The 27,879-nt window shown below is 40.4% G+C and overlaps 1 protein-coding gene across 1 annotated transcript; it reads left to right on the top strand.

Annotated features, from left to right (window-relative positions):
- The first annotated feature begins 266 nt into the window (after positions 1-266).
- Ncr1 (natural cytotoxicity triggering receptor 1) lies at positions 267-19,420 on the top strand. The gene is made up of 7 exons (XM_057760401.1): positions 267-396; positions 473-508; positions 692-976; positions 15,899-16,177; positions 16,762-16,809; positions 18,891-18,941; positions 19,087-19,420. The coding sequence occupies exons 1-7, from the start codon at positions 267-269 to the stop codon at positions 19,335-19,337; spliced, it is 1,080 nt and encodes a 359-aa protein (XP_057616384.1). The 3' UTR covers positions 19,338-19,420.
- Positions 19,421-27,879: the final 8,459 nt, after the last annotated feature.

The following is a 27,879-nucleotide window of genomic DNA, read 5'->3' on the forward strand; positions in this document are numbered from 1 at the left end:
CACACAGGAATACAAAGGTTAAAATCCCCATTTTAGGAAATACTCGGACTTTTTGCTCTGTAAATCTCCCCCATGACTTTCCCAGATAAATTTATAGGTTGACCCAGAAATGTATTTCAGACTGGGCAGATGACGGTCAAGGGAAACTTTTAGATTCAAAATGTGGTTAAACGTGTTGTGTGAACATCTCTGCCTTGAAGCCCAAGGTTAGTGGTGAGGGAAAAGCTGTGAATCTTTCTGTTTAAAAAATGTGTGAAAGTCCCATGATGAGTGGTGTTGGGGCTCACCCACCACATCCTGTGCATCGCCCTCAGCCACTGGACTCAGTCCACACACAGGTCAGCACTGGTCTTGCCAGTGGAATGCTGCGGATACTCACTGCCCTGCTCAGCCTGGGTGAGTCCTTCAGGAAAGGGGGATGGAACCAGAGCAGGAGTCGGGGAGACATTGTATCATTATTGTTGTTTTCTAGGGCTATGTCTGAGCCAGAGGATCAACACAGAGAAACGTAAGTGCTTCCTTGAGTGCCTCAGGATTGGTCTCATGCTTTCATTTCAAAGGTCCATCTGAGAGCATCCAGAGACAGGCGAGCATTCTGCCTCACTATGATGGCCACAATCTGGTGGCTGGGGGAAAGTGGGGAAGATAAGTAGTGGCTCATCTGGGACTCATGCCCCTGGTTCCTTTTCAGAGAGTCTCCCGAAACCTATCATCTGGGCCGAACCCAGTACCAGGGTCACAAATGGAAATGCTGTGACCATCTGGTGCAAGGGAGCTCAAGCTGCTACCCATTATCAACTGTACTTTGAAGGAAGCTTTTCAGCCTTGGAGAGACCTAAGCCAAGTACAGCAAAGAATAAAGTCAACTTCACCATTCCACAAATGACCTCACATACCGCAGGGAAATACACCTGCTGCTATCAGAGTGGGGAGCGTCAATCAAAGAGCAGCAAAGGCCTGAATCTAATAGTTACTGGTGAGTGCCTTGTTATTAGATGTAGAGTCAGCTTGATATGAATCATGGAGAGTGCCAGTGTTCATAAATACTGAAAACTCTTTTATTTCCCCTTGCCATTCTTTTTTATTAATTTTTTTATTTTTTAAAAAGAAAACAAACTATATTTTTTTCATTTTACTTGCCAATCCCAGTTCACACTCCCTCCCATCCTCCAATTCCCTCTACCTATCTGCCACCACACCCCCCCATCCACTCCTCAGAGAGGGTAAGGCACATTGTTTGGAGGAGGTCCAAGGCCCTCCCTACCATATTTAGGTTGGGCAAGGCATACATCCAAAGAAAATAGGTTCCAAAAAAACCGGTACAAGCAGTATGGATAAATAAATACTGGTGCCACTGCCAGTAGCCCCTCAGTCTGCCCCAGCCACGCAACTGTCAACCACAATCAAAGGGACTAGTTTGGTCCTATGCTGTTTCCTTCCCTGTATGGCTAGAGTTGGTGAGCTCCCATTAGCTCAGGCAAACTGTTTCAGTGGGCTCCTCCATCATGAGCTTGACCTCTTTGCTCATATTCTCACACTTCCCACTCTTCAACTGAACGTTGGAAGCTCAGTCCAATGCTCTGATGCAGGTCTCTGCCTCTGTAGCCATCAGTTGCTGGATAAAAGTTCTGTGGTGATATTTAAGATATTCATCAGTCTGACTACAGGGCAAGGCCAGTTCGGGCATCCACTCCCCTATTGCTTAGAGTCTTAGATGGGGTCATCCTTGAGGATTCCTGGTTATTTCTCTAGAGCCAGGTTTCTTGCTAGCCCCATAATGGTTCCCTCAATCAAGATACCTCTTTCCTTGCTCTTGTCTCTTTCCTTCCTCCATCTTGACTATCCCATTCCCTCAAGTTCTTCTCCTCCCTCCCCTTCTTCTGTCATCTTCCCCTTCCATCCTCCCTACTTCCCCCAACCCCATACTCCCAATTTTATCAGGTAATCTTTCCTGTTTCCCCTTCCCAGGCAAATCTATATATGTTTCTCTTAGGGTTCACTGTGTTAGTTACCTTCTCTAAGCTCAATAACCTTTACAGCTAGTATCCACTTATGAGTGAGAACATACCGTGTTCAACTTTCTGGGTCTGGGTTACCTCACGCATGATTTTTTTTTCTAGTTCCATCTATTTGCATGCAAATTTCAAGATGTCATTGTTTTATACTGCTGAGTAGTACTCTGACATGTAAATATGCCACATTTTCTTTATCCATTCTTTGGTTGAGTGGCATATAGGTTGTTTCCAGATTCTAGAGATTACAAATAATACTGCTCTGAACATATTTGAACAAGTGTCCTTGTAGTATGATTGAGCATCTTTTGGGTACATACTCACAAGTGCTATTGCTGGGTCTTGAGGTAGGCTGATTTCCAATTTTTTGAGAAACCGCCATACTGATTTCCAGAGTGATTGTACAAGTTTGCATTCCCACCAGCAATAGAGGAGTATTCCCCTTACTCCACATTCTCTCCAGCATAAGCTATCATTGATGTTTTTGATCTTAGCCATTCTCACTGGTGTAAGATTAAGGTGATATCTCAGAGTTGTTTTGATTTGCATTTCCATGATAGCTAAGGATGTTGAACATTTCCTTAAGTGTCTTTCAGCCATTTGAGATTCTTCTGCTGAGATTTCTCTGTTTAGTTCAGTACCCCACTTTTTAATTGAGTTATTTAGAATTTTGATGTCTAATTTCTTGAATTCTTTATATACTATCTAGACCAATCCTCTGTCTGATGTGGGGTTGGTGAAGATCTTTTCCCACTCAGTAGGCTGCCTTTTTGTCTTATTGACTGTGTCTTTTGTTTTACAAAAGCTTTTCAGTTTCAGGAGGTTCCATTTATTTATTGTTGCTCTCAGTGTCTGCACTACTGGGGTTATATATAGGAAGTGGTCTCCTGTGCCCATGCATTGAAGACTACTTCCCATTTCCTCTTCTATCAAGTTCAGTGTGGTCAGATTTATATTTAGGTCATTAATCCATTTGGACTTGAGTTTTGTGCATGGTGATAGATATGGATCTATTTTCATTCTTCTACAGGTTGACATCCAGTTATGCCAGCACCATTTGTTGAAGATGCTTTTAATTTTTCATTGTATAATTTTAGCTTCTTTGTCAAAAATCAGGTATTCATGGGTGTGTGGATTAATATCTGAGGTTTGATTTGATTCCACTGGTCATCCCCTCTTTTTTTATGCCAATACCAAGCTGTTTTCATTACTGTAGATCTATAATAGAATTTGATGTCAGGGATGGTGATGCCTTCAAAAGTTCCTTTATTGTACAGGATTGTTTAGGCTATCCTGGGTTTTTTGTTTTTCCATGCATTGAATCTATAGATTGCTTTTGGTAGGACTGCCATTTTTATTATGTTGACCTACCTATCCAAGAGCATAAGAGATCTTTCCCTTTTCTGGTATCTTCTTAAATTTCTCTTTTTAAAGACTTAAAGTTCTTGTCAACAGGTCTTTCACGCCTTTGGTTAGTATTACCCAAAGATATTTTATGTTATTTGTGACTATTGTGAAGGGTGATGTTCCTTTTTTTGTTTTTTCCCATTCAAAAATTTACACTTCCTCCCCTCCTCCCATTCCCCTCCCACTCTCCCACTCACCCTCCTACCTCCACTTCCCTCCTTGAGAGAGGGCAGGGAATCCTGCCCTCTGGGAAGTCCAAGCTACATCCAGGCCTAGGAAGCTTTGCATCCAAATAGACTAGGGTCCCAAAAAGCCAATACATGCAGTAGAAACAAGTCCCAGTGCCTTTATCAATGGCTTCTCTGTCAGGCCCATTGTCAGCCACATTCAGAGAGTCCGGTTTGATCACATATTTGTTCAGTACCAGTACAGCTGGATTTGGTGAGCTGCCATTAAAACAAGCACACTGTCTCAGTGGGTAGACAAACCCCTTGCAGTTCTGACTTCCTTGCTCATCTTCTCCCTCCTTCTGCCCTTCAATTGGACCTTGGGAGCTCAGTCCCTTGCACTGATGGGGGTCTCTGTCTCTATCTCCATCCAACGCCAACAAAGATTCTATGGTGATATTCAAGATAATCATCAGTGTGATAGTGGGGCAAGACCAGTTCAGGACCCTCTGCTCTGCTGCCCAAGGACCTAGGTAGGGACATCCTGGTGGATGCCTGGGATCCCCTCTAGAACCAAGTCTCTTGCCAACCCTAAGATGGCTCCCTTAATGTAGATATCTTCTTCCCTGCTCCTATAACTGCCCTACCTCCATCTCCACCCTCCCACTCCCCCAAGCTCTCTCCAATCTTTCCTTTCTCCCTTCTCTCTCCCCATCTCCCCTTTCCCCAGCCCAACCCCCACCCCTACACCCAGCCCCATGCTCCCAACATTTGCCCAGCAATCTTGTTTGCTTCAAATTTTCAGGAGGATCTATAGATGTTTTTCGTTGGGTTCATCTTGTTATTTGGCTTCTCTAGGCTTGCAAACTATAGGCTTAATGTCTTTTGTTTATGGCTAAAGTCCACTAATGAGTGAGTACCTAGCATATTCATGTTTTTGGGTCTGGGTTATCTCACTCAGGATAGTGTATTATATTACCATACATTTGCATGCAAAATTCAAGATGTCATTGTTTTTTACCGCTGAGTAGTACTCTAATGTATATATATTCCACACTTTCTTTATCCATTCTTCCACTGAGGTGCAACTAGGTTGATTCCAGGTTCTGGCTATTACAAATAATGCTGCTATTAACATAGTTAAACAAATGCTTTTGTAGTATGATTGGGCATCTCTTGGATATATTCCCAAGAGTGGTATTGCTGGATCCTGAGGTAGGTTGACTACCAATTTCCAAAGAAACCGCCACACTGATTTCCAAGGTGGTTGCACAAGTTTGTATTCCAACCAGCAATGGATGAGTGTTCCAATTACTCAACATCCTGTCTAGCATAGGCTATCATTGGTGTTTTTTATTTTAGCCATTCTTACAAGTGAGATGGTATCACAAAGTTGTATTGACCTGCATTTCCCTGATCGCTAAGGAGGTTGAACATGACCTTAAGTGTCTTTTGGCCATTTGAACTTCATCTGCTGAGAATTTTCTTTTCAGTTCAGTACCCTATTTTTTATTTTTTTTCTTTTTTCTTTTATATTTTTTATTTATTTCTTTTTTAATTAAAATTTCCACCTGCTCCCCGTTTCCCATTTCCCTCCCCTCCTCCCAAATATTGCCCCCTCCCCCCACTTCCCTCCCCCTATCCCCACTCCTTTTCTCCTCCCCCAACTCCATTCCCCCTCCCTCTCGATACTGAAGAGCAGTCCAAATTCCGTGCCCTGCGGGAAGACCAAGGTCCTTCTATCTACGTCCAGAAAGGTGAGCGTCCAAACAGGCTAAGCTCCCACAAAGCCAGTTCATGCATTAGGATCGAAACCTAGTGCCATTGTCCTTGGCTTCTCATCAGCCTTCATTGACCGCCATGCTCAGAGAGTCCGGGTTCATTAGAATTTTCATATCCAGTTTCTCAAGTTCTTTATATATTTTGGAGATCAGACTTTTGTCTGATGTGAGGTTGGTGAAGATCTTCTCCCATTCAGTAGGATGCCTTTTTGTCTTAATGACAATGTCCTTTGCTTTACAAAAGCTTCTCAGTTTCAGGAGATCCCATTTATTCACTGTTGTTCTTGTTTTCTGTGCTGCTGGGGGTATATGTAGGCGGTAGTTTCCTGTGCTCATGTGTTGCAGCCTACTTCCCACTTTCTCTTCTATCGGGTTCAGTGTGTTCAGACTGATATTGAGGTTTTTAATCCATTTGTATGTGAGTTTTGTGCATGGTGATATATATGGATATATTTTCATTCTTCTACAGGTTGACAGTCAGTTCTTCCAGCACCATTTCTTGAAGATGCTTTCTTTTTTCCATTGTGTACTTTCAGCTCCTTTGTCAAAAATCAGGTGTTCATAGGTGTTATAATATGAACGGTGGGGCTGCGTCCCACCGCTCAGCTACCGGCCACCCAACTAGCTTTACCCGAAATAATTACACGGAAACTGTATTCTTTTGAACACTGCCTGGCCCATTAGTTTCAGCCAGCCTCTTATTGGCTAGCTCTTACATATTGATCTAACCCATTTCTAATATTCTGTGTAGCACCACGAGGTGGTAGCTTACCAGGGAAATCTTAACCTGCGTCTGTGTCTGGTGGGAGAATCATGGCGACTCCCTGAATCGGCTTCTTTCTCCCAGCATTCTGTTCTGTTTACTCCACCCACCTAAGGGTTGGTCTATCAAATGGGCCTAGGCAGTTTCTTTATTAATTAACCAATGAAAGCAACAGATTAATACAAAACCCACCTCCATCACATAGGTTTGTGGGTTAATATCCAGGTCGTCAATTCGATTCCATTGGTCAACATCTCTGCTCTGCATCTCTGGGATGAAGCCACTTGATCGTAATGGATTATTTTTTTGATATGTTCTTGGATTCGGTTTGCCAGTATTTTATTGAGCATTTTCGCGTCAATGTTCATGAGTGAGATTGGACTGTATTTCTCTTTCTTGGTTGAGTCTTTGTGTGGTTTTGGTATCAGGGTAACTGTAGCTTCATAAAAAGAGTTTGGCAATGACTCTTCTGTTTCTATTATGTGAAACTCCTTAAGGAGTATAGGTATCAGCTCTTTTTGGAATTTCTGGTAAAATTCTGCATTAAAACCATCTGGTCCTGGGATTTTTTTGGTTGGGAGGTTTTTGATGAAAGCTTCTATTTCCTCACGACTTGTAGGTTTATTTAAATTGTTCACCTGGTCTTGATTTAATTTTAGTATATTGTATTTATCTAAAAACAAATCCCTTTTTTTTTACATTTTCCAACTTTGTGGAATATAGGCCTTTGTAGTAATGCCTAATGATTCTCTGAATCTCCTCAGTGTCTGTTGTTATGTCCACCTTTTCATTTCTGATCTTGTTATTTTGCATGTTCTCTCTCTGCCTTTTGATTAGTTTGGATCGGGGCTTGTCAATCTTGTTGATTTTCTCCAAGAACCAGCTCTTTGTTTCATTGATTCTTTAGACTGTTTTCTGTGTTTCTATAATGTTGATTTCAGCCCTCAGTTTGATTATTTCCAGTCTTCTACTCTTCCTGGGTGAGTCTGCTTCTTTTTTTTCTAGAGCTTTCAGGTGTGCTTTTAAGTTTCTAATGTGAGCTTCTCCGTTTTTTTAACGTGGGCACTTAGTGCTATGAACTTTCCTCTTAGCACTGTTTTCATAGTGTCCCACAGGTTTGGGTATGTAGTGTCTTTATGTTTGTTGAATTCAAGACTTTAATTTCTTTATTTTTTTTCCCTGACGCAGGGGTGGTTCGGCAGTTGACTGTTCAGTTTCCATGAGCTTGTAGGCTTTATGGGGGTAATTTTTGTTAAATTCTAACTTTATTCCATGGTGATTCAATAAGACACAGGTGGTTACTAATTTTTTTGCTTTGTTCCCGAGTATGTGATTAATTTTTAAGAAGATTCCATGAGATACTAAGAAGAAGGTATATTCTTTCCTATTTGGGTGGAATGTTCTGTAGATGTCTGTTAAGTCCATTTGATTTATTAACTCCATTAGTTCTCTTATTTCTCTGTTAGGTTTCTGTCTGATTGACCTGTCCACTGGTGAGAGAGGAGTGTTGAAGTCCCCTACTATTAGTGTATGGGGCTTGATGTGTGCTTTGAGTTCAAGCAATGTTTCTTTTACATAAGTGGGTGCTTTTATATTAGGGGCATACATATTCAGGGTTGAGACTTCATCCTTATGAATTGTTCCTGTTATAAGTATAAAGTGTCCATCTCCATCTCTTCTGATTGATTTTAGTATGAAGTCAATTTTCTTAGGTATTAGTACAGTCACACCTGCTTGTTTCCTGGGTCCGTTTGATTGAAAAACCTTTTCCCAACCCTTTACTCTGAGTAAATATCTGTCTTTATGGTTGTGGTGTGTTTCTTGTAAACATCAGAATGTTGGATCCTCCTTTCACATCCATTCTCTTAACCTGTGTCTTTTTATAGGTGAACTGAGACCATTTATATTAAGTGATATTAATGACCAGTGGTTGTTAACTCCAGTTATTATTTGGTGGTAGAGTTTGTGTGTTTCCCTTCTTTTGCTTGTGCTTGTGGAGGGTTGTTAGATGTCTAAGTTATTGTGGGTGTTGTTGGGTTCCTTGGGTTATGATTTTCTTTCTATTACTTTCTGTAAGGCTGGGTTTGTGGCTACATATTGTTTAAATTTGTTTTTATCCTGGAGTATCTTGTTTTCTCCATTGATGGTGAAAGAAAGCTTGGCTGAGTATAGTAGTCTGGGCTTACATCCATGTTCTCTTAGTTTCTGCAGCATATCTATTCAGGACCTTCTGGCTTTCATGGTTTCCATAGAGAAGTCAGGTGTCATTCTGATAGGTTTCCCTTTATATGTTACTTAACTTTTTTCCTTTGCAGCTCTTAATATTCTTTCTTTATTCTGTATGTTTTGTGTTTTGATTATTATATGGTGAGGGGATTTTTTTTTATCCAGTCTATTTGGTGTTTTGTATGCTTCTTGTACCTTCATAGGAATATCCTTCTTTAGGTTGGGAAAGTTTTCTTCTATAATTTTGTTGAATATATTTTCTGTGCCTTTGAGCTGTAATTCTTCTCCTTCTACCCCTAATATTCTTAAGTTTGGTCTTTTCATGGTATCCAAGATATCCTGGATGTTTTGTGTTAAGAATTTGTTGAATTTGCTGTTTTCTTTGATCAATGAGTTTATTTCCTCTATAGTATCTTCAGTGTCTGAGATTCTTTCTTCTATTTCTTGTATTCTGTTGGTTATACTTGTCTCTGTAGTCCCTGTTCGTTTACCCAGATTTTCCATATCCGGCCATTACTTGGTTTGTGTTTTCTTCATTACCTCCATTTCAGTTTTCAAGTCTTAAACTGTTTCCATTACCTGTTTGATTGCTTTTTGGTTGGTTTCCTACGGTATCTTTGAGGGATTTTTTTCATTTCTTCAAACTTTTTGTTATTCTTCTCATCCATTTCTTTAAGGTAGTTTTCACATCCTGTTGAAGGGACTCTATCACTTTCATAATGTTACGTTTAAGTCTATTTCTTGTACGTCTTCTGGATTAGGGTATTCAAGTCTTCCTGTTGTATGTTTGCTGAATTCTGGTGTTATCATGTTGCTTTTCAGATTGTTGGAGGAATTCTTGCATTGGCACTTGCCCATCTCTTCCTTCAAATGCCCTCCAGAAGAACGGGTCTTCTGGTACAGGATCTGGGCCACTTGCTGGCCAGGGATCTCGCAGACAAGAGTGCAGGTGCAGTGCACTTGCTGGGTGCAGCTCAGTGGGACAAAGAAACTCCTGTAGCAGTTGCCCTCACCACTTTGTCCCCATACCCTCAGCCCAGAAGCAGGCTGAGTTGGGGGATCCTATGACCCTGCAGATGGAAAGGGATGCTTGGGGGGCAAGCTGAGCTCCCTTTCTGGGGGGGTCTGGCCAGCTGCTGGTTGGGCACACTAAGGGTGATGTTTCTTTGATTTCTTTCTCGGCTTCTTTATCATTTGTATATAGGAGGATTACTGATTTTTTTTTTCAGTTGATCTTGTATCCTCCCACATTACTGAAGGTATTTATCAGCTGTAGGAATTCCCTAGGAGAGTTTTTGGGGTCTCTTATGTATACTAACATATCATCTGCAAATAACAAAAGTTTGATTTCTTCCTTTCTAAATTTAATCCCTATGACCTCCTTTTGATGTGTTATTGATCTAGTCAGAACTTCAAGAACCATGCTGAATAGATATGGAGAGAGTGCAGAGCCTTGTCTTGCTCCTGATTTTAGTGGAATAGCTTTGAGTTTCTCTCAATTTAATTTGAGGTTGATTGTTGGCTTGCTGTGTATTGCTTTCATTATGTTTAGATATGTTGATTGTTTCCCTGATCTCTCCAAGACCTTTATCATGAAGGGTGTTAGATTTTGTCAAGTGCTTTTTCAGCATCTAATGAGATGATCAAATGGTATTTATCTTTCAGTTTGTTTATATGATGGATTACACTGATAGATTTTCATATGTTGAGCCATCCCTACACCTCTGGAATGAAGCCGACTTCATCATGTTGGACAATATTTTGAGGTTTTCTTGGATTCGGTTTTCCAGTAGTTTATTGAGTATTTTTGCATCTATGTTTATGAGTGAGATTGGTCTAATTCTCTTTCTTGGTTGAGTCTTTGTGTGGTTTTAGTATCAGGGTAACTGTAGCCTCATAAAAAGAGTTTGGCATTGCTCCTTCTGTTTGTATTATGTGGAACAGTTTGAGGAGTATAGGTATTAGCTCTTCTTTGATATTCTGGTAGAATTCTGCACTGAAACCATTGGGCCTTGGGCTTTTTTTTGGGGGGGGAGTTTTTGATGATTGCTTCTATTTCCATGCAGGTTTAGGTCTATTTAAATTATCTACTTGGTCTTGATTTAATTTTGGAATGTGATACCTATCCAGAAAATTGTCCAATTTTTTTAACATTTTGCAATTTTGTGGAGTACAGGTTGATGTAGTATGACCTAATAGTTCTCTGAATTTCCTCAGTGTCTATTGGTATGTCCCCTTTTCATTTCTGATTTTGTTAATTTGGATGTTCTCTCTCTTTTGATTATTTTGATTAAGGGTTTGACTACCTTGTTGATTTTCTCAAAGATTCAACCCATTGTTTCATTGATTCTTTGTATTGTTTTCTTTGTTTCTATTTTATTGATTTCAGTCCCCAATTTGGTTATTTCCTATCTTCTACTCCTCCTGGGTGAGTTTGTTTTATTTGTTCTAGAGCGTTCAGATGTGCTGTTAAGTCACTAATGTGAGCTTTCTCCATTTTCTTTATGTGGGCACTTAGTGCTATGAACTTTCCTCTTAGCACTACTTTCATAGTGTCCCATAGGTTTGGGTATGTTGTGTCTTCATTTTTGTTAAATTCTAGGAAGTCTTTAATTTATTTCTTTATTTCTTCCTTGACCCAGAGGTGGTTCAATAGAGCACTGTTTAATTTCTGTGAGTTTGTGGGCTCTTGGAAGTTAGTGTTGCTGTTGAATTCTAATTTTAAGCCATGGTGATCCAAAAAGATACAAGGGGTTACTCCAGTTTTTTGTATCTGTGGAGGTTTACTTTGTTTCAAGTATGTGGTCAATTTTAAAGAAGGTTCTATGAGGTACTGAGAAGAATGAGTATTCTTTTGTGTTTGTGTGGAATGATTTGTAGATGTGTTAAATCCATTTAATTCATGATATCTGTTAGTTCTTTTATTTCTCTGTTAAGTTTCTGTCTGGTTGACCTGTCCATTGGGGAGAGTTGGCTTGAAAGGTGTTTAAGTCTCCTACTATTAGTATGTGTGGTTTGATGTTGATTTCAGCTTTAGTAATGTTTCTTTTACATATGTGAGTGGTCTTATCTTTGGGTCATAGATGTTCAGGATTGAGACTTCATCTTGATGGATTGTTCCTGTTATGACTATAAAGTATCCTTCTCCATCCCTTTTGGTTGATTTTAATTTGAAATCTATTTTGTTAGATGTTAGGATAGCTACATACGCTTGTTTCTTAAGTCCATTTGATTGGAAAATCTTTTCCCAACCCTTTACTCTGTCTAAGGTATTGTTTGTCTTTGAGGTTGAGGTGTGTTTCCTGTAAACAGCAGAAGGATGGATTCTGTTTTCATATCCATTCTATTAGCCTGTGTCTTTTTATAAGTGAATTGAGTCTATTGATATTAAGAGATATTAATACCAGTGATTATTAATTCCTGTTATTTTTCAGTGGTAGTAGTCATGTGTTTCCCTTCTTTGGGACTTTATGGTGGGGGATTATCTGTTGGCTGTGTTTTTGTAGGTGAAGTTAGCTTCCTTGGGTTGGGCTTTTCCTTCTAGTACTTTCTGTAGGTCTGGATTTGTGGATAGGTATTGTTTAAATCTGTTTTTGTCATGGAATATCTTGTTTTTCCCATAAATTGTGATTAAAAGCTATGCTGGGTATAGTAGTCTGGGCTTGCATCCATGGTCTATAATTTCTGCAACACGTCTGTCCAGGATCTTCTGGCTTTCATGGTTTCCATTGAGAAGCTGGGTATAATTCTGATAGGTCTACCTTTATATGTAATTGACTGTTTTTCTTTGCACATTTTAATATTCTTTCTTATTTTTCATGTTTTGCATTTTTATTTTTATATGGTGAGAAGCCTTTTTTTGATCCAGTCTATTTTGTGTTTTGTAAGTTTCTTGTACCTTCATAGGGATATCCTTCTTTAGGTTAGGAAAGTTTTCTTTTATGATTTCATTGAATATATTTTCTGTGCCTTTGAGATGGAGTTTTTCTCCTTCTACCCCTATTATTCTTAGCATAGGTCTTTTTATGGTGTCCCAGAGTTCCTGGATGTTTTGTGTTGAGAATTTACTCAATTTAATGTTTTCTTTTACTGATGAATCTATTTCCTCTATAGTATCTTCAACATCTGAGATTCTCTCTTCCATCTTTTGTATTCTGTTATTTATTTATGCTTGCCTCTATAGTTCCCATTCATTTACCCAGATTTTTTATGTCCAAAATTCCCTTGCTTTATGTTTTCTTTATTGACTCTATTTCATTCTTCAAGTCTTGAACAGTTTGCTTCACCTGTTTGAATTTTTCTTGGTTTTCTTGGGTTTCTTTGAGAGATTTATTAATTTCTTCCAATTTTTGTTTGTCTTTTCCTCCATTTCTTTAAAGGAGTTTTTTATTTCCTCTTTAAAGGTCTCAATGATCTTCATAAAGTTACGTTTAAAATCATTTTATTCTCTTTCTTGGTTAGGATGATCAAGTCTTCCTGTTGTATGATCACTGGGTTCTGGTATTACCATGCTGCTTTTTAGGTTGTTGGATGAATTCTTGCATTGGTGCCTGTCCATCTCTTCCTTCAATTGATGCTGGCAGTATCTTTGTGTCTTGGTCCAATCCTTGCAATGGCTGTCTGTGTCTTGGGAACTGCTCTTAGTCTTCTCTGTACTGTCACTCTCTGTGTCTCAGGGAGCCACTGAGGTCTCTCTCGGCCCTCTCTCTTGGCCTGCTCCCTTGATCTTCTCTCCTGGTTCACTCTCTTGGTCCACTCTATGTAGTCACAGCTTGTGCTTCAGAGCTTGTCTCTTGGTCCTCTCTCTTGATCATCTTTGTGTAGTTGCAACTTGTGTTTCAGCATTCCTCCAAGGTTGCGGGATGGGGCCGTTTTGGAAGGTATAGAGGCCAAGTGAGACTTGGAGCTTTCAGGGTCCAATGGATGGGATGGAGGAATTGGAACAGCCTACCTGAAGGAAACTCTCCTGCTGGCTGGCTAGAAAAGCAGAGGCAGGTGGGGGAGGGGCCCAGGTTTTGCCCCAGTATGGAGGGCCTTGAGAGTGAGATGTCCTTCCAGGTGGCTGGTCACTCACCTCTTGGTCCTCTGTGTGCAGTATCAGGCTGTGTTTCAGTGTTCCACTGAGCTTGCAGGGGGTGGGGGATAGGAAAGTTTGGGGACAGGGTGAGACTTATAGCTTGCAGGGTATAATAAATGGGATGGGAGTATTGGAGCAGCCTTCATGCAGGAAACTCTCCTGCTGGCTGACTAGAAAAGCTGAGGCAGGTGGGGGAGGAGCCCAGGTTTTGCCCCAGTATGGAGGGCCTACAGAGTGGGGTGTCCTGCCTAGTGGCTGGACACTCACCTCTTGGTCCTCTCTGTGTAGTAGCGGGCTGTGTTTCAGAGTCCCACTCACCGAAAACTCTTTATGCCTCACTCTGACACTGCTTATTTTGACTGGAAGTCAGGCGATGTGTCTAATCATAGCAACTTTCTGCAGGGTTAAACTTCGGGGTCAGCTTTCTCTCCTGGCATCAAAGGGATCTTAGGTCATGATATCTGAACAAGGTGTCTATAGTAGACCATTGTGTGCCAGGGTATGTATAAGAACTGATGGACAGGAGAATCAAAGCTGGGCAAGAAGAGGTTGGCACATAATGAAGTTTATCAGAAAATGTAGACATGCACATGGCTCTCAAATTTAACCTAGCTTGAAAAACACCTAGAGGCCTTTTAAAACACAGATAGCTCTCACATACATGCTCATGGGAGCATTGGTCACAACAGCCAAAAGGTGGCTAGTTAGATGGCTCATGAATAATAGAGCTTGTTGTTCAAGTATAAGAAGCTCAATTCAGTCGCCAAATCCATGTAAAATGTCAGGTATGTCTGCAACACCAGAACTAGGCAGGGAACAACACCTGATTGCTGGGGCTTGATAGCCACCAGCCTAGCTGTGGATTTAGTGAGACCCTGTCCTAAGGCAGTAAGATGAAGGATAGAGCAAGCACCCACCTCCGGCCTCCACACATGAGCTTACAGGTACACACACTTATATACACACAGGAGCATACACAACACATAGCACATACAATCACACAGAGAAAAAATAGATTAAATAAATAACTAAATATACCAATAGCTAAAAAGGAAACAATAACACCAGTGTCTCTTGGTGAATAAATGGATGAATGAAATGTGCTATATTCATACCGTAGAATATTTCTCTACCTTTCAAAGGAAGAAAATTCTGGAACACGTGGCTGAACCCCAAGGACATTACATAAATGGAGACAAGCCAGTCACAGGAGGACAAATACTGTCTGATTGCACTTAACCAAGTTACCTGGAATGATTGAATTCATAGAGACAAAAAAAATGTAGAAAGGTGATTGCCAGATCTTGGGAAGCCAGAAAGAGGGTTGTTTAAAATAGTTGAAAAGTTTCTGGTTTTGAGAAGAAAAAGTTCTTGAGGCAAAGGATACTAATAGCAGTGTCATATGCTTAATGGCTCTGAACAAGTGTGTGCAAGTTCATGGGTGCACAGGGAAGTGTGTGTGTGTGTATGTGTGTGTGTGTATACATGTGTACACCAGAGGATAGCCTCAGACATCATTTTCCAGGAACTGTTTACCTTAGATTTTAGACAGTCTCTTGTTGGAATCTGGGACTGACCAAGTACATATACTAGGCCAACTGACCAACAAATCTGCCAGTCTCTACCTGTCCATCAGTGGGATCACAGGCATGTACCACCATGCCTGGATTTCTATGTAGATACTAGAGATCAAACCCAGATCCAAGGATCAAACTCAGGTCTTTATCAGCTGAGTTACTCCCCCAGATCTCTCCCCTCAACCTCCAAAAAAGATTTCTTTAGGGCAGTATATAGCCCAGGAGGCCTCAACCCTACACACAGAACTAAAGGCAACTAAGGAATGCTGTCAGCAGGAAACGGTCTTATCCAGCAAAGAGCGCACCAATCGGTTAGCCCATACCCAATGTTCAACTCTGAAAACATACCAACAAACAAACAAGTAACCGTATACAGGCTAAACAGGTTGTACTCACATATTTAGGAAAATGTATAATCATATACACACATATATTTGTGTATACATATATGTATATGACAACAGTTAATGAAAAAGGGCTACCACAAATTTGAAGAGAGCAAGGAGGGGTATGCAGGAGGTTTTGGAGAGAGAATGGGGGAGAAGAGATGGTGTAATTATACTATAATCTTAAAAATTAACAATTTTTAAAGCATAAAAGGCTATCCTATCCCTGAGTTCTGGATAGGGGTAGAGCACCTTCAGGCTTCTGGTGTGGTAGTGGTTTGGATTCTGAGAGCCAAACTCAAAGCCATGGGGAAAGAGAGATGCAGAAACTAGGCCTTAGTCCCAAAGGATAATGGCTCTATCTGTGACGACCACAAGTTTAGGAAGCAGAATGAGCACGATTCCAAAGAGTGATACATGGTCATAGGGAAAGGAAAGCAGTGGATTGAGGAATTGGCATATGATAATATGCTGTATATACCATCCCTGCTTCCCCGCACAGGTCTGTATGACACGCCCAACCTCCGGGTTCATCCAGGACCTGAAGTAACCTTGGGAGAGAATGTGACCTTCTTCTGTCATCTGGAGACTGGGACAAGCAAATTCTTTCTGCTCAAAGAGGGAAGATCCAACCATGTCCAGCACAGACTTGGGAACATCAAAGCAGAGTTCCCCATGGGCCCTATGACCAGAGCCCACAGAGGGACATACAGATGTTTTGGCTCTTACAATGACCATGTGTGGTCTTTCCCCAGTAAACCTGTGACACTACTCATCCCAGGTAAGGACACTCCCACCTGTGTCTTAACCAGCCCTAGGGGATACCCTTGACAGAGATTAAAAAGATAACAAAGCGTTCTTTGCTTTTTGTTGTGTGGAGCTGCGGGCTTCCTGCCACCCAACTCCCAGCTAGCTTTACCTGAAATAATTACACGGAAACTGTATTCTTTTAAACACTGCTTGGCCCATTAGTTTTAACCTCTTATTGGCTAGCTCTTACATATTGATCTAACCCATTTCTAATAATCTGTGTAACACCACAAGGTGTGGCTTACCAGAAAAAATTCTTAACCTGTGTCTGTGTCGGGTGGGAGAATCATGGCGACTGCTTGAATCTGCTTCTTTCTCCCAGCATTCTGTTCTGTCTACTCCGCCTACCTAATTTCCTGTCCTATCAGGCCAAGCAGTTTTCTTTATTAATTAACCAATGAAGGCAACAGATAGATATAAGACCCACCTCCATCAGCTTTTTAGAGATACAGCTGGCCAATCGGGAACCCCAGAGAGGCAGAGAAAGGTGAAGGAATAAAGGATATAGGAGGAGACATAAAATTCTCACTTTTTAAAATTGTTTTCCATTTCTAGGAGATATTGATAACACCAGCCTTGCACCCACAGACCCTACTTCTCTTGGTGAGTCACTTCCAAATTCACCAGAAAAGAGCTGGAGAATTAGCTATTGGTAAAGTACTTAGTCTGAGAACCCAAGTTGGATTTACAGCACCCATGTAAAATCCAGGCATGGTACCCTACATCTGTAATCCTGATGTTATGGAGGGGGGAATCCCTGGGGTTCAGTGTCAAGCCAGTCTAGTTGAATCCGTGATTTCAAGGTTTATTGAAAGACCCTGTCTCAAAAACTAAGATGGAGAGGATTTGAAAAAGGTATCCAATGTTGACCTCTGGCCTACTCACTCACACACACTCACTCACACACACACACACACACACACAACATGGAAAAGATCAAACCTTTCTAATGACACTAAAATGAGGTATTTACTCATAACACCCATTTAATGTATATCCCCCAACTAGCAGCTGCTGAGAGTCAGTCAGCCAAACATCCTTACCTTTGTGAAACTTATATTGTAGCAATAAGAAGCAAACCAAGAGACAAGTCAGAAAAATAAATAAATAAATGTGTTCTCTAGCACATAAAGAGGGAAGCAGTGATATAGGAAAAGATAATGCATGAAATTGATCAGGGAGGAAGGCAACAATATGAAAGATGGTTTCCCAGAGTGGGAATCATCTGAGATAAAAGCCACAGGGAAACTACTTGGAGGTACAGAGGGAGAGAGATGCATAACCATGTGGAAGACATATAGATGATGCAGAACTCCTGTGAGGCACTGGGGTCAAAAACAGTTGTGTGGGCTAGTTTCATCTCAGTTTTTAAATTTGTATTAATTCTTTGAGAATTTCATGTGATATTTTGATCATACTCAACTCCTACCAGATTCACCCCCTCCCTACCCAACTTTTGTACCTTCACTTTTTTTCAAACTCATCAATATCTTGCGTGTGTAGCCTTCCACAAGAGTATGGTCAGTCCACCAGGGAACAAAAACCCTAAAGAAACCTACTCTTCCCTTGCTTAGCAGCTATCAAATGCTAATGGCTCCCCCTCCAGGGGTGAGACTTCACACCTATCTCCTCTTTCCATGTTGGGATTTGGTCTAACTTGAGCTTGCACAGGCTGTATAAATGCTAACATAATACCATGAGTTTGCATGTGCAGCTGCCCTATGTGATCAGAAGACACTATTTCCTTGTAATCATCCACTACCTATGGCTCTTACAGTCTTTCCACCCTCTCTTCCACAATAATCCCTAATCCGTGGGAGAAGGGATGTGATAAAGCTCATTTAGGGCTGAGAATTCCGCAGTCTCTTTTATTCCCTGCTGCTTGAGCAACTACAGGTCTCTATTTTAGTTACCTTCTTCTCTGGTGGAAAATTCATTTCTGTTGCTGTGATAAGACACCCTGGTTAAAAGCAACTCTGAAAAAGAAAAGATTTATTTGGTCATCTCTGAGAGAAAGTCACGGCAAGAACTCAGGCAGCTACCTGCATTACATCCACAACGAAGCACAGAAAGAAACTAATTCCTCCATGCTACCTGTTTCAGCTTTCAGCCAGCATTCTCCTATCCTATGTCACTCATACAACCCTGCCCAGGGAATGGTGACGTTCACAATAGACTGGGTCTTCACCATGGATTATTAATAAAAACAATACTACAGAGACATGCCCACAGGCCAACCTGATCTAAATAAATCCTCACTTCAGCTATCTTTTCAGACAGTTCTAGATTGTGGCAAATTGACATTTAAAACAGATCATCATAGGAGTGATGATGGGGATGGGGTGGAGCTCACTTCAGATGGTGAAAAAAAAATGTCATGTGTGAATTTGTCTTCATGTGAGAAGGAAATTATATTGAATGAATGATGAAAATGAGGCTTCCACAGAGTTTCTGTCTAGCATGACCATACATTAGTACTCTGTGTCAACCCATACTTAAGTACATCCATTCCTTTACTAGTCTGCTCTATTTCCAGATGAAGCTCTGAGGACTTGGATTTCTAGGTGGGAACCAACGTTGCAAAGCCATGAGATGCCATGGGGCCTATACAGAAAAAGAAATGTTTCAAAGGAAAGATCCAACACCATTGTTCATTCATCCCTTCTTCTTTTCCTTATCCTCAGATTATTGGGAGTACAACCTTTCAGCCGAAGAAGAATCAGGATTACAGAAGGGTAAGTGAACATCTAGAAGCATAGATTCTGAAGAAAGGCACAGAATCTATGTGAAATCTATGGGAAAACAGGAATGTCAAAGAAGAAGAGGGAGGATGGGGTGGGTGTAGCCTCTGCCAGCAGTGACCCTGTCTTCTGACTCCAGACTTTGCCTTCTGGGATCATACAGCCCAAAATCTCATCCGGATTGGTCTAACATGCATAATCCTGATGACTCTAGTATGGCTTTTGGTTGAAGACTGGCTCAGCAGGAAGAGGGATAAAGAGGGGACCAACAGATCACCAAGTGGGGAATACAAGAAAAGATGGAGAGTCCAACATTCCCTTGAAGAGGAACAAAGGAATGCAATTTCTTTGCGGGAACTGAAGGCAACTCCTGGACCTGGGTCCGTATGAGCTCTATGCTGCCCCCTGGGGGAAGGAAGGCATCATTGCAGGAATGAAGGGGTAGTGTCACCCAGTCTGGCAAAACATCCTAAAGGGGCATGGTGAGATGAAATGTCTAAGATTCTACTATAGACAAATTCTCTGTCTCTATTAAACTTTAAGTTTAAAGTTTATTTACTGCAAGCTATACTTTTAAACACTCTGGTCTTTCCTAGAAAAAAAAAAACATGTTGACCGTGGGAATATTTCCTTACTACTTTTGTCTTTAGCATTTTTTCTAATTTTATTTATTTATTTTATGTGTACGAGTATATTTGTGCATATATGTTTGTGCACCATGTATGTAGCTAGTGTCAGATCCCTAGGGACTGGAGTTACAGATGTCTGTGGGTGCCGGGAATGGAACACAAGTCCTCTGGAAGAGCAACAAGTGTCCTAAACAACCAAGCTGTTGCAGCGTATTTGTTTACACTGTGTAAAGATGTTTCACTGTAATTGGTTTTAAAAAGAGCTCAATAGCTAGGCAGGAGAGAGTAGGCGGGACTTCTGGACAAAGAGAAAAGTTTGAGGTGAATCTCTGTGCATAAGAAACACCAGGAAGACATGGAACAAATCAGACATACAGATTGGAAGAGAGGTAAAAGCCACCTGGCAAAGCATAGATTAGTAAAAGCAGGATAATTTAAGTTATAAGAGCTAGTTAGAAAAATGCCTAAGGTAAGGTGAAGCTTTCATAATTAATAATAAGTCTCCATGTTGTTATTTGTTAACTAGCAATCCAAAGAAGGACTGGCTACACTGAGCCTTATCTCCAGCTCCACCCTCAATTCAACTTTTGTATTGTGTGTCCATGTGTGCACACATGTCACGTCACTCATATGAGGTCAGAGGACACCTTTGTGCAGTTTTCTCCTTCCAATTATTTTAAAACATTATTTCTTTTGTTTTCTGATATAATACAATTATATCTCCCCCTTCCTCCCTTCAAACACTCACATCCCTCCTTGCTCTCTTTCAAATTCATGGCCTCTTTTTTTCATTAATTGTTGCCATACATATATGTATATACATATATGTTCCTAAATACATAAGCTTTTTGTGGGTTCCAACAATTGAACACAGATTGTTAGACATATACAGCAAGTGTTTTTAACCTACTGAACCTTCCCTTGCTAATCTATCATTATTCCTTTCTTCTTTCCTTTGTCTGCAAGAATTCCATTCAAAATAAGTACTGAACAATACCAATAAGTAGACATATACTGTCCTAGCTAGAATTATGTCAGCTTGATACAAGTTAGGGTCATTCTGAAAGAGGGAACCTCAGTTGAGAAAATGTTCCCACAATATTGGCTTGTAGGAAAGCCTACAGTGCATTTTCTTGGATGATAAGAGATGTAGAGGGCCCATCCCACTGTGGGCAGTGTCATTCCTAGACTGGCAGTCCTGGGTTCTGTTAAAAAAAAAAAAGCAGGCTGAAAAAACATGAGAAAAAAGCCAATAAGTACCACCCCTCCCTGGCCTCTGCATCAGCTCCTGCCTTCGGGTTCCTGTATTGATTTATCTCAGTGATGATATGTGGTATGGAATTGAAAAATGAAATAAACCCTTTTCTCCCCAAGTTACTTTTGGTCATGGTATTTTATCACAGCACCAGAAACCCTAACTAAACATGTATGAAATGTTTCAAAAACCATTGCAACCACAACATACAATTAGAAATGCAAACTAAGAACAAATAATTCATACGTAAAGGTGTGTCCTAGCTGGTTCTCACCCAATCCTTAGTTTTCCCCCACCTATATACAATGTGGGTCCTAGGGATTGAACTTGTGATCACCCTTGGTGTCAAGTGACTTTGCATCTGAGCCACTGCACCTTCCCTTGATATTATAGCACCAGAACCCTGTTAGTGCTCAAAATGTCCATGTTCCCATCTGTAGTATAGGTTTCATGTGAATTGAGTTGATCAATTTGGTTATTATATTATCAGTCCTCAAGAAGATATAAGGAAACACACTGAGTGAGTGGGCACATGAATACAACATGAAACTTGAGACTCCTGAGTCTTGATATGAGGTAGAAGGTCCCACAGCTCTTTCCTCCTTGAACTATTTGATTGCTCCAATAATATACTAATATGGATCATCATTTCCTACTATACAGACACATCAGGCATGTAAAACCCATCTCTAAAGCTAAGTTTACTGTTAAGGATATTCCTAAACCCAAAGAAATGCTATAAGGTGCTTTATTGTTATTCTTTGCTGATTGGTTAGCTAGTTGGTTGATTGGTTTAGGCTGTTTTGTTTTGTTTTGTTTTTTGAGACACAATCTCACTATGTGGTTCAAGATGCCCTCAAATGGGGGGAGGGCTTTGGACTTCCCACAGGGCAGAGTACCCTACCCTCACTTAAGACTGGAGGGTGAGGGAGGTGGGTGAGTGGGGGAATGGGAGGGGAATGGGAGGAGGGGAGGAAGTGGAAATTTTTAATGGAAAAATAAAAATATATTAAAAAGATGCCCTCAAATTCTTGATCCTCCATCCTCGGCCTCCTAAGAGTTGGGATTATAGACATGTGCCACTATTCCTGGTTTGATACAAAGATGTAATGAGGAGTGATATCTAGAAAGTAGCCTAAACTCTGGCATACATGTCAATCACTGCACTGTAGGCAACTGATGGTTGTTTGTATCCATTACTGGGGGGACTCCAAATTGAATTTTCTTCTCTATTTTCCCTATTGGTAGAACTTTCTTGCCGGGCAGTGGTGGCGCACGCCTTTAATCCCAGCACTTGGGAGGCAGAGGCAGGCGGATCTCTGTGAGTTCGAGACCAGCCTGGTCTACAAGAGCTAGTTCCAGGACAGGCTCCAAAACCACAGAGAAACCCTGTCTCGAAAAAACAAAAAAAAAAAAAAAAAAGAACTTTCTAACTTAGTGTCAAATTATAATCTCCCAACACCCTATTCAACCCAAGATTAAATGGATTGGTTTGGAGTGAGTTCATGACATGTTAAATTTTCCCTATTCTAGTTTATGTCAAGGAATTAGTCATCTTAAACAAAATAGTATGTAAGTTAGGAATATTTTATAGCCCTCTACCTAGAATCAGAACTTGGTTTTGGTAAAACAGCCTCCTCAAGGGAATGAAGAGGGTGGTCCTGACCAGCCCTAACACTGTGCTCTTAACTAATCCTAATAAAAGTCTCTCAAACTTATCACAAGCAATACCCAAGAGCTCTACCGTATTTATATTTTGTAATATACTGAACATGATATCTTAAACATAAAAATGAAGGATGCAGAGAAAACACCTTCAGTTGCTACGTTAAATTATATATAAAAACATTATTATAAAAATTCAAAATGAGGGGCTGGAGAGATAGCTCAGTGGTTAAGAGCATTGCCTTGCTCTTCCAAAGGTCCTGAGTTCAATTCCCAGCAACCACATGGTGGCTCACAACCATCTGCAATGAGGTCTGGTGCCCTCTTCTAGCCTTCAGGCATACACGCAGACAAAATATTGTATACATAATAAATAAACAAATAAATAAAAAATTCAAAATGAATACAACTTCCATAATGGACAAAGTATCAAAATTTTAAACAAAATTGTTCATATTGTTTGTCAGAAATGCCACAACAAAATACTACAGGACAAGTATCACATTATAAATTTATTACCTTAAGATTATGATATGCTCTAAGATATTCACTATTGATACACTCTGTGAGAGAGAGGAATCTCTTTAGGTGTCTGCCCAATATAGGCGTCAAAGCTTAGCTCCAACCCCACAATCACACAGATGAACCTCATTAGTCTCAGTGGTCACAAAACAAAATGAATGTAAGATAGTTTCAGGAATGAAGGGTGGGCAGGAGTGGAGGGAACATGGTGGATAATAGAGATCACCATGCAAGGTTTACATGTGAAAACTTTCTAGAAACAAATTTAAGGAATAATTTTTAAGATCAACATTGTGGACAGGGTTGGTTTCTCATGAGACCCTTCTCTTTCTTCACATGACTAGTGTGTGTGTGTGTGTGTGTCCAACAGAAAACAAGAAAAATTAAATATTTTTCCAAGGCCCCTTTCCTTGGTTGTCTCGTCTCTATACCTTCATGTCTTCTTCCATTATTTTCTCACTTCATCCTCCTCTCCCACCTCTGTCTCTGTGTATCTGAGTCTCTGTGTCTTTCTCTGTCTCCATCTCTCTTACCACCTCTCTCTCCCTCTTTATCTCTCTGTGTGTCTCTCTCTGCCTTTGTCCGTGTTTCTGTCTCTATCTGTGTCTCTGTCTCTCTATATCTCTTCCTCTCTCTATCTTTGGCTGTCTCTGTCTCTCTGTCTCTCTCTGTCTCTCTCTCTGTCTCTCTCTCTCTTTCTCTTTCTCTCTGCCTGCTACCTGTGGATCTGGATGTAAAGCTCTCAGATTTTGCCCTACCTCCATATTTGTCTGCTGCTTACCGTGATGATCATGGAGTAACCCTCTAAAACTGTAAACAAGTCCCCAATTAAATGTTTTTTCTGAAACCTAGACTTTTACCCTCAGAACTTTAGCTCCTTTTATCAGCTTCTTCCATTAAACTATGGTCCATAATTTTCTTTTTTAATTCTTATTAATATTTTAATATTTATTATTATTTAATTTTTATTATGTATGCGCATGTAAGTACCCATGGAGTCAAGAATAAGAATGTTAGATTCATGGTGCTGAAATTACAAGCAGTTGTGTAGTGGCCAACATTCATTCTGGAACTGAACTCTGGTCCTCTGTTAAAGCAGCAAATGCTCTTAACCCACTGAGCCATCTCTCCAGTCCCTGGATTTACCATTTTCTCATGGCAAAAATGGTTCCTCCGATTCTGAAAAACCTTAACCCTATTCACACGTACTCTTCTCACTCTCTCATATCTACACATATGCAAAAGCCCACAAATCAGTTAATACAGATCAGACCCTGACCACTGGTAAAGATATGATAAAATAAATAACTTAAGTTGTAACATTTTCATCCAAGCATATCATTGTGCTTGGCTCATATTCACCCTTTCATTGCCCTCTGTATCCCCCTTTCCCCAATAAACAATCTTCCTTATATTTTTGAGTCATTTGTGTTAAATATGCATCCCAAACATGAGAACATATATATTTACCTCTCCTTCTCCCATTACTTTTTTAACTTGTGTTCCTGCAATACATTTAAAATCTCTCTCATACAAAAGTGCTTTATTTTTCTTCAGGTAATCTATTTTACTAAGCATGTCATTTTTATTACAAAAGCAGGTTACATCAATGTTTTGTTTGAGAGTGGTCTCGTATAGCTCAGGCTGGCCTTGAATTCACTATATTGCTCAGGATGACCTTAAACTTCTGATCCTTCAGCCTCCACCTACCAAGTGGAGGATTGCATGCATGAAATCACCATGCCTGAATTCATTTTCTTTTCTTCTATATAGAAAGCCAATTATATGAACACAAGACTATACAGCATCTTGTTCTACCCTCTGCCTTATGCAACAGTCTCCTTCATCCTCAACTTCAATTTTCAGAATTTCAGTTACTCGAGAATCAAAGGAGGTGGATCTTTGTTAGTTCTAGGCCAGCTCAGAGCTACATAGTGAAGCCCTATCTGCGAAAATGATGATTTGGGACAGTTTGAGACAGAGGCACCGTATTTCATAGTTACTTTTATTTTATTGTTAATCTCTTAGCCTTGTAAGGTTTGGGGTCTAAAGAAGTGGTTCAGTATTTAAAATGTTTGCCATAATATTGTGAGGACCCCAGTACAAAACTTCAGAACCCATGCAAATGCCAGATGTACATAGAAGTCCACCTATAATTTCAGCCTCAGAAGGTGGACATAGAAAGTCCCTAGAGCAATCAGCTGGAAGACTAGCCATATCAGCAAACTCTATGGGAAAGAGATAGGGGATATGGGCCACTGAAAAAACAATGAATAAAAAGACCATAATGAAACCCATTAATTGTATGCTAACTTTAACATGTGGGGGAAGGGAGGGTACCTATAAGTTTATATGTGCACTGCATGCATGAAGTACTTGTGGAATCCAGAAGAGGGTATCGGACCTCTCCAAACTGGAGCTACAGGTAATTGCTAACTACATGATATGGTTGCTAGGGATTGAACCCAGGTCATTTGGAAGGGCAATACACACTTTTTTCCACCAATTTATCTCTCCAGATCTCCTGTGTACTAACTGAAAAACTCATACAAACACTTAAAATGATTTTATGCAGTTTTTATTTCTTTTATTAAATGTGTGTGCACACACAAACTCCACAGCACACACGTGGATGTCAGAAGACAACCTGCAGGAGTTGGTTCTCTTCTACCACCATGTGGGTCCTGGGGACCTAACTCGGGACGTCAGGCTTGTCTTCAATCACCTTTGCCCACTGAACTACATCAATAGCCCTTGTGAAAATTTTTGTAAAAATTAATTCTTAAACCTTTGCTATGCATATATGGATTGATGTGGGACCCACCAGAGAACTTACCAGTAACTACACTCCCAAAGAAAAACTACCCCTGTCACCCATTAACTGCAAATAGCTTCTCAGCTTGCAGTTGAGGCTTTCACAGACATCCGTGATGGAAAAATTTTACTAGATGTATCTTGTACAATATATTTTTAAGGTTTTTACATTTTTTTCTATTTCAAAATTCAGTTATCACATTTATAGCACATTATGCATAGATGCCACACTATACATTTATGTAGATTAAGATGGTGATCTGCTGTGGGACAACGGTCTTTTATCCTGACACTTGTATTGTTTTTAATAAAATGCTGATTGGCCAGTAGCCAGGCAGGAAGTAAAGGTGGGGCAATGAGAATGCTGGGAAGAGGGAAGCACAGTCTGCAGTAGTGACCCAGATGCAGAGGACACAAGATGTGACTGCTTCACCGAAAAAGGTACCAAGCCACGTGTCTAACAAAGACAAGAATTATGGGCTAATATAAGTTATAAGAGTTAATAAGAAGCCTGAGCTAATAGGCCAATCTGTTTATGATTAATTTAGGCCCCTGTTTATTTCTTTGGGACTGAACAACTGCAGGACCAACTCCATAAGCCTTTTCTATGCCCATCTTCCTCTTGAAGTAGCTGGTGCTGCCAGGAGCAGACTTGTCTCATTGTCATGAAAAGTCCTAAGTTATCAAAACATTTTAAATGCCATATTCTGTAGTCTTTGAAAGATATGAAGAAAATCTATATAACTGAAATATATCTCTACATATCTAGAAAATCTAACATGACTGCAAGCTTGACTATTATCAATGATTATCCATTAACAACCTATATTTTCTAATTATACATTACATTTTTTTATTTTTCCATTCAAATATTTACACTTCCTTCCCTCCTCCCAGTCCCGTCCCACTCCCCCACACCCCCTCCTCTCTCTCCCACCCTGCTTGAGAGAGGGCAGGGAACCCTGCCCTGTGGGAAGTCCAAGGCCCTCCCCCCTACATCCAGGCCTAGGGTGCAGTTCATCCATATAGACTAGGGTCCCAAAAAGTCAGAACATGCTGAAAAAACAAGTCCCAGTGCCTTTATCAATGGCTTCTCAGTCAGCCCCATTGTCAGCCACAATCAGAGAGTCTGGTTTGATCACATGCTCACTCAGACCCGGTCTAGCTGGATTTGGTGAGCTCCCATTAGATCAAGCACACTGCCTCAGTTGGTGGACCAACCCCTTTTGGTCCTGACTTCCTTGTTCATCTTCTCCCTCCTTCTGCTTTTCAACTGGACCTTGGGAGCTCAGTCCATTGCTCTGATGAGGGTCTCTGTCTCTATCCATCCATTGCCGGACAAAGATTCTATGGTGATATTCGAGATAATCATCAGTGTGATAGTGGGGCAAGGCCAGTTCAGGCACCCTCTCCTCTGATGTCCAAAGACCTAGCTGGGGACATCCCTGAGGAAACCTGGGATCCCCTACATTACATTTTTAAATGAACTACACAATCACAATACCTTAATCAAGAGCAGAAATACATATACATATAACAAACTTGACCTTAAACTTGTATCAATAAATCAAGATTTACACCAATGCAAATTATTCATATCTATATCATATCCACCTTTAAATATAAAAGAACATTTATAAACAATATTTGGGAATATGGGCACAATTATTTCTCTCCAACCTGCTTTGTGCTGAATGGGGGTGCTGTTAATCAGTTCTTCCATGGTATATCCTGTATGCTAGGTTCATCTCAGTCTGCAGTTGAATGAAGTAATTTTTGAGGGTTTTCACAGCAACCTTTCAGGAGGCCATGGTCTATCATATCATATTGGTCTAGAAGCACTCATCCTCTGTGAAAACAAAAGAAGAACCTCTTTTCCAAAGCATCATATCCTTTGACCCAAATTCTGAAGTCAAGATACCTTTATGATATACATTGCTGGATTAGCTTAGCAGACCACACAATGAAATGTCTTTCTGTACTTAGCTCCTTTAAAGTGAAAAAATTTAAAGAAAACACAATAATACACACAATCCAGACTCTCTGG

This window comes from Chionomys nivalis, chromosome 2, assembly GCF_950005125.1.
Source record: "Chionomys nivalis chromosome 2, mChiNiv1.1, whole genome shotgun sequence".
NCBI lineage: Eukaryota > Metazoa > Chordata > Mammalia > Rodentia > Cricetidae > Chionomys > Chionomys nivalis.

Excerpts from the sequence above, each read along its gene's own strand:
- Ncr1 (XM_057760401.1), top strand. The coding sequence starts at position 267 with ATGAGTGGTGTTGGGGCTCACCCACCACATCCTGTGCATCGCCCTCAG. Across the intron at positions 509-691 it reads GAGGATCAACACAGAGAAAC|AGAGTCTCCCGAAACCTATC; the intron begins GTAAGTGCTTCC and ends GTTCCTTTTCAG. Across the intron at positions 16,810-18,890 it reads CACAGACCCTACTTCTCTTG|ATTATTGGGAGTACAACCTT; the intron begins GTGAGTCACTTC and ends CCTTATCCTCAG.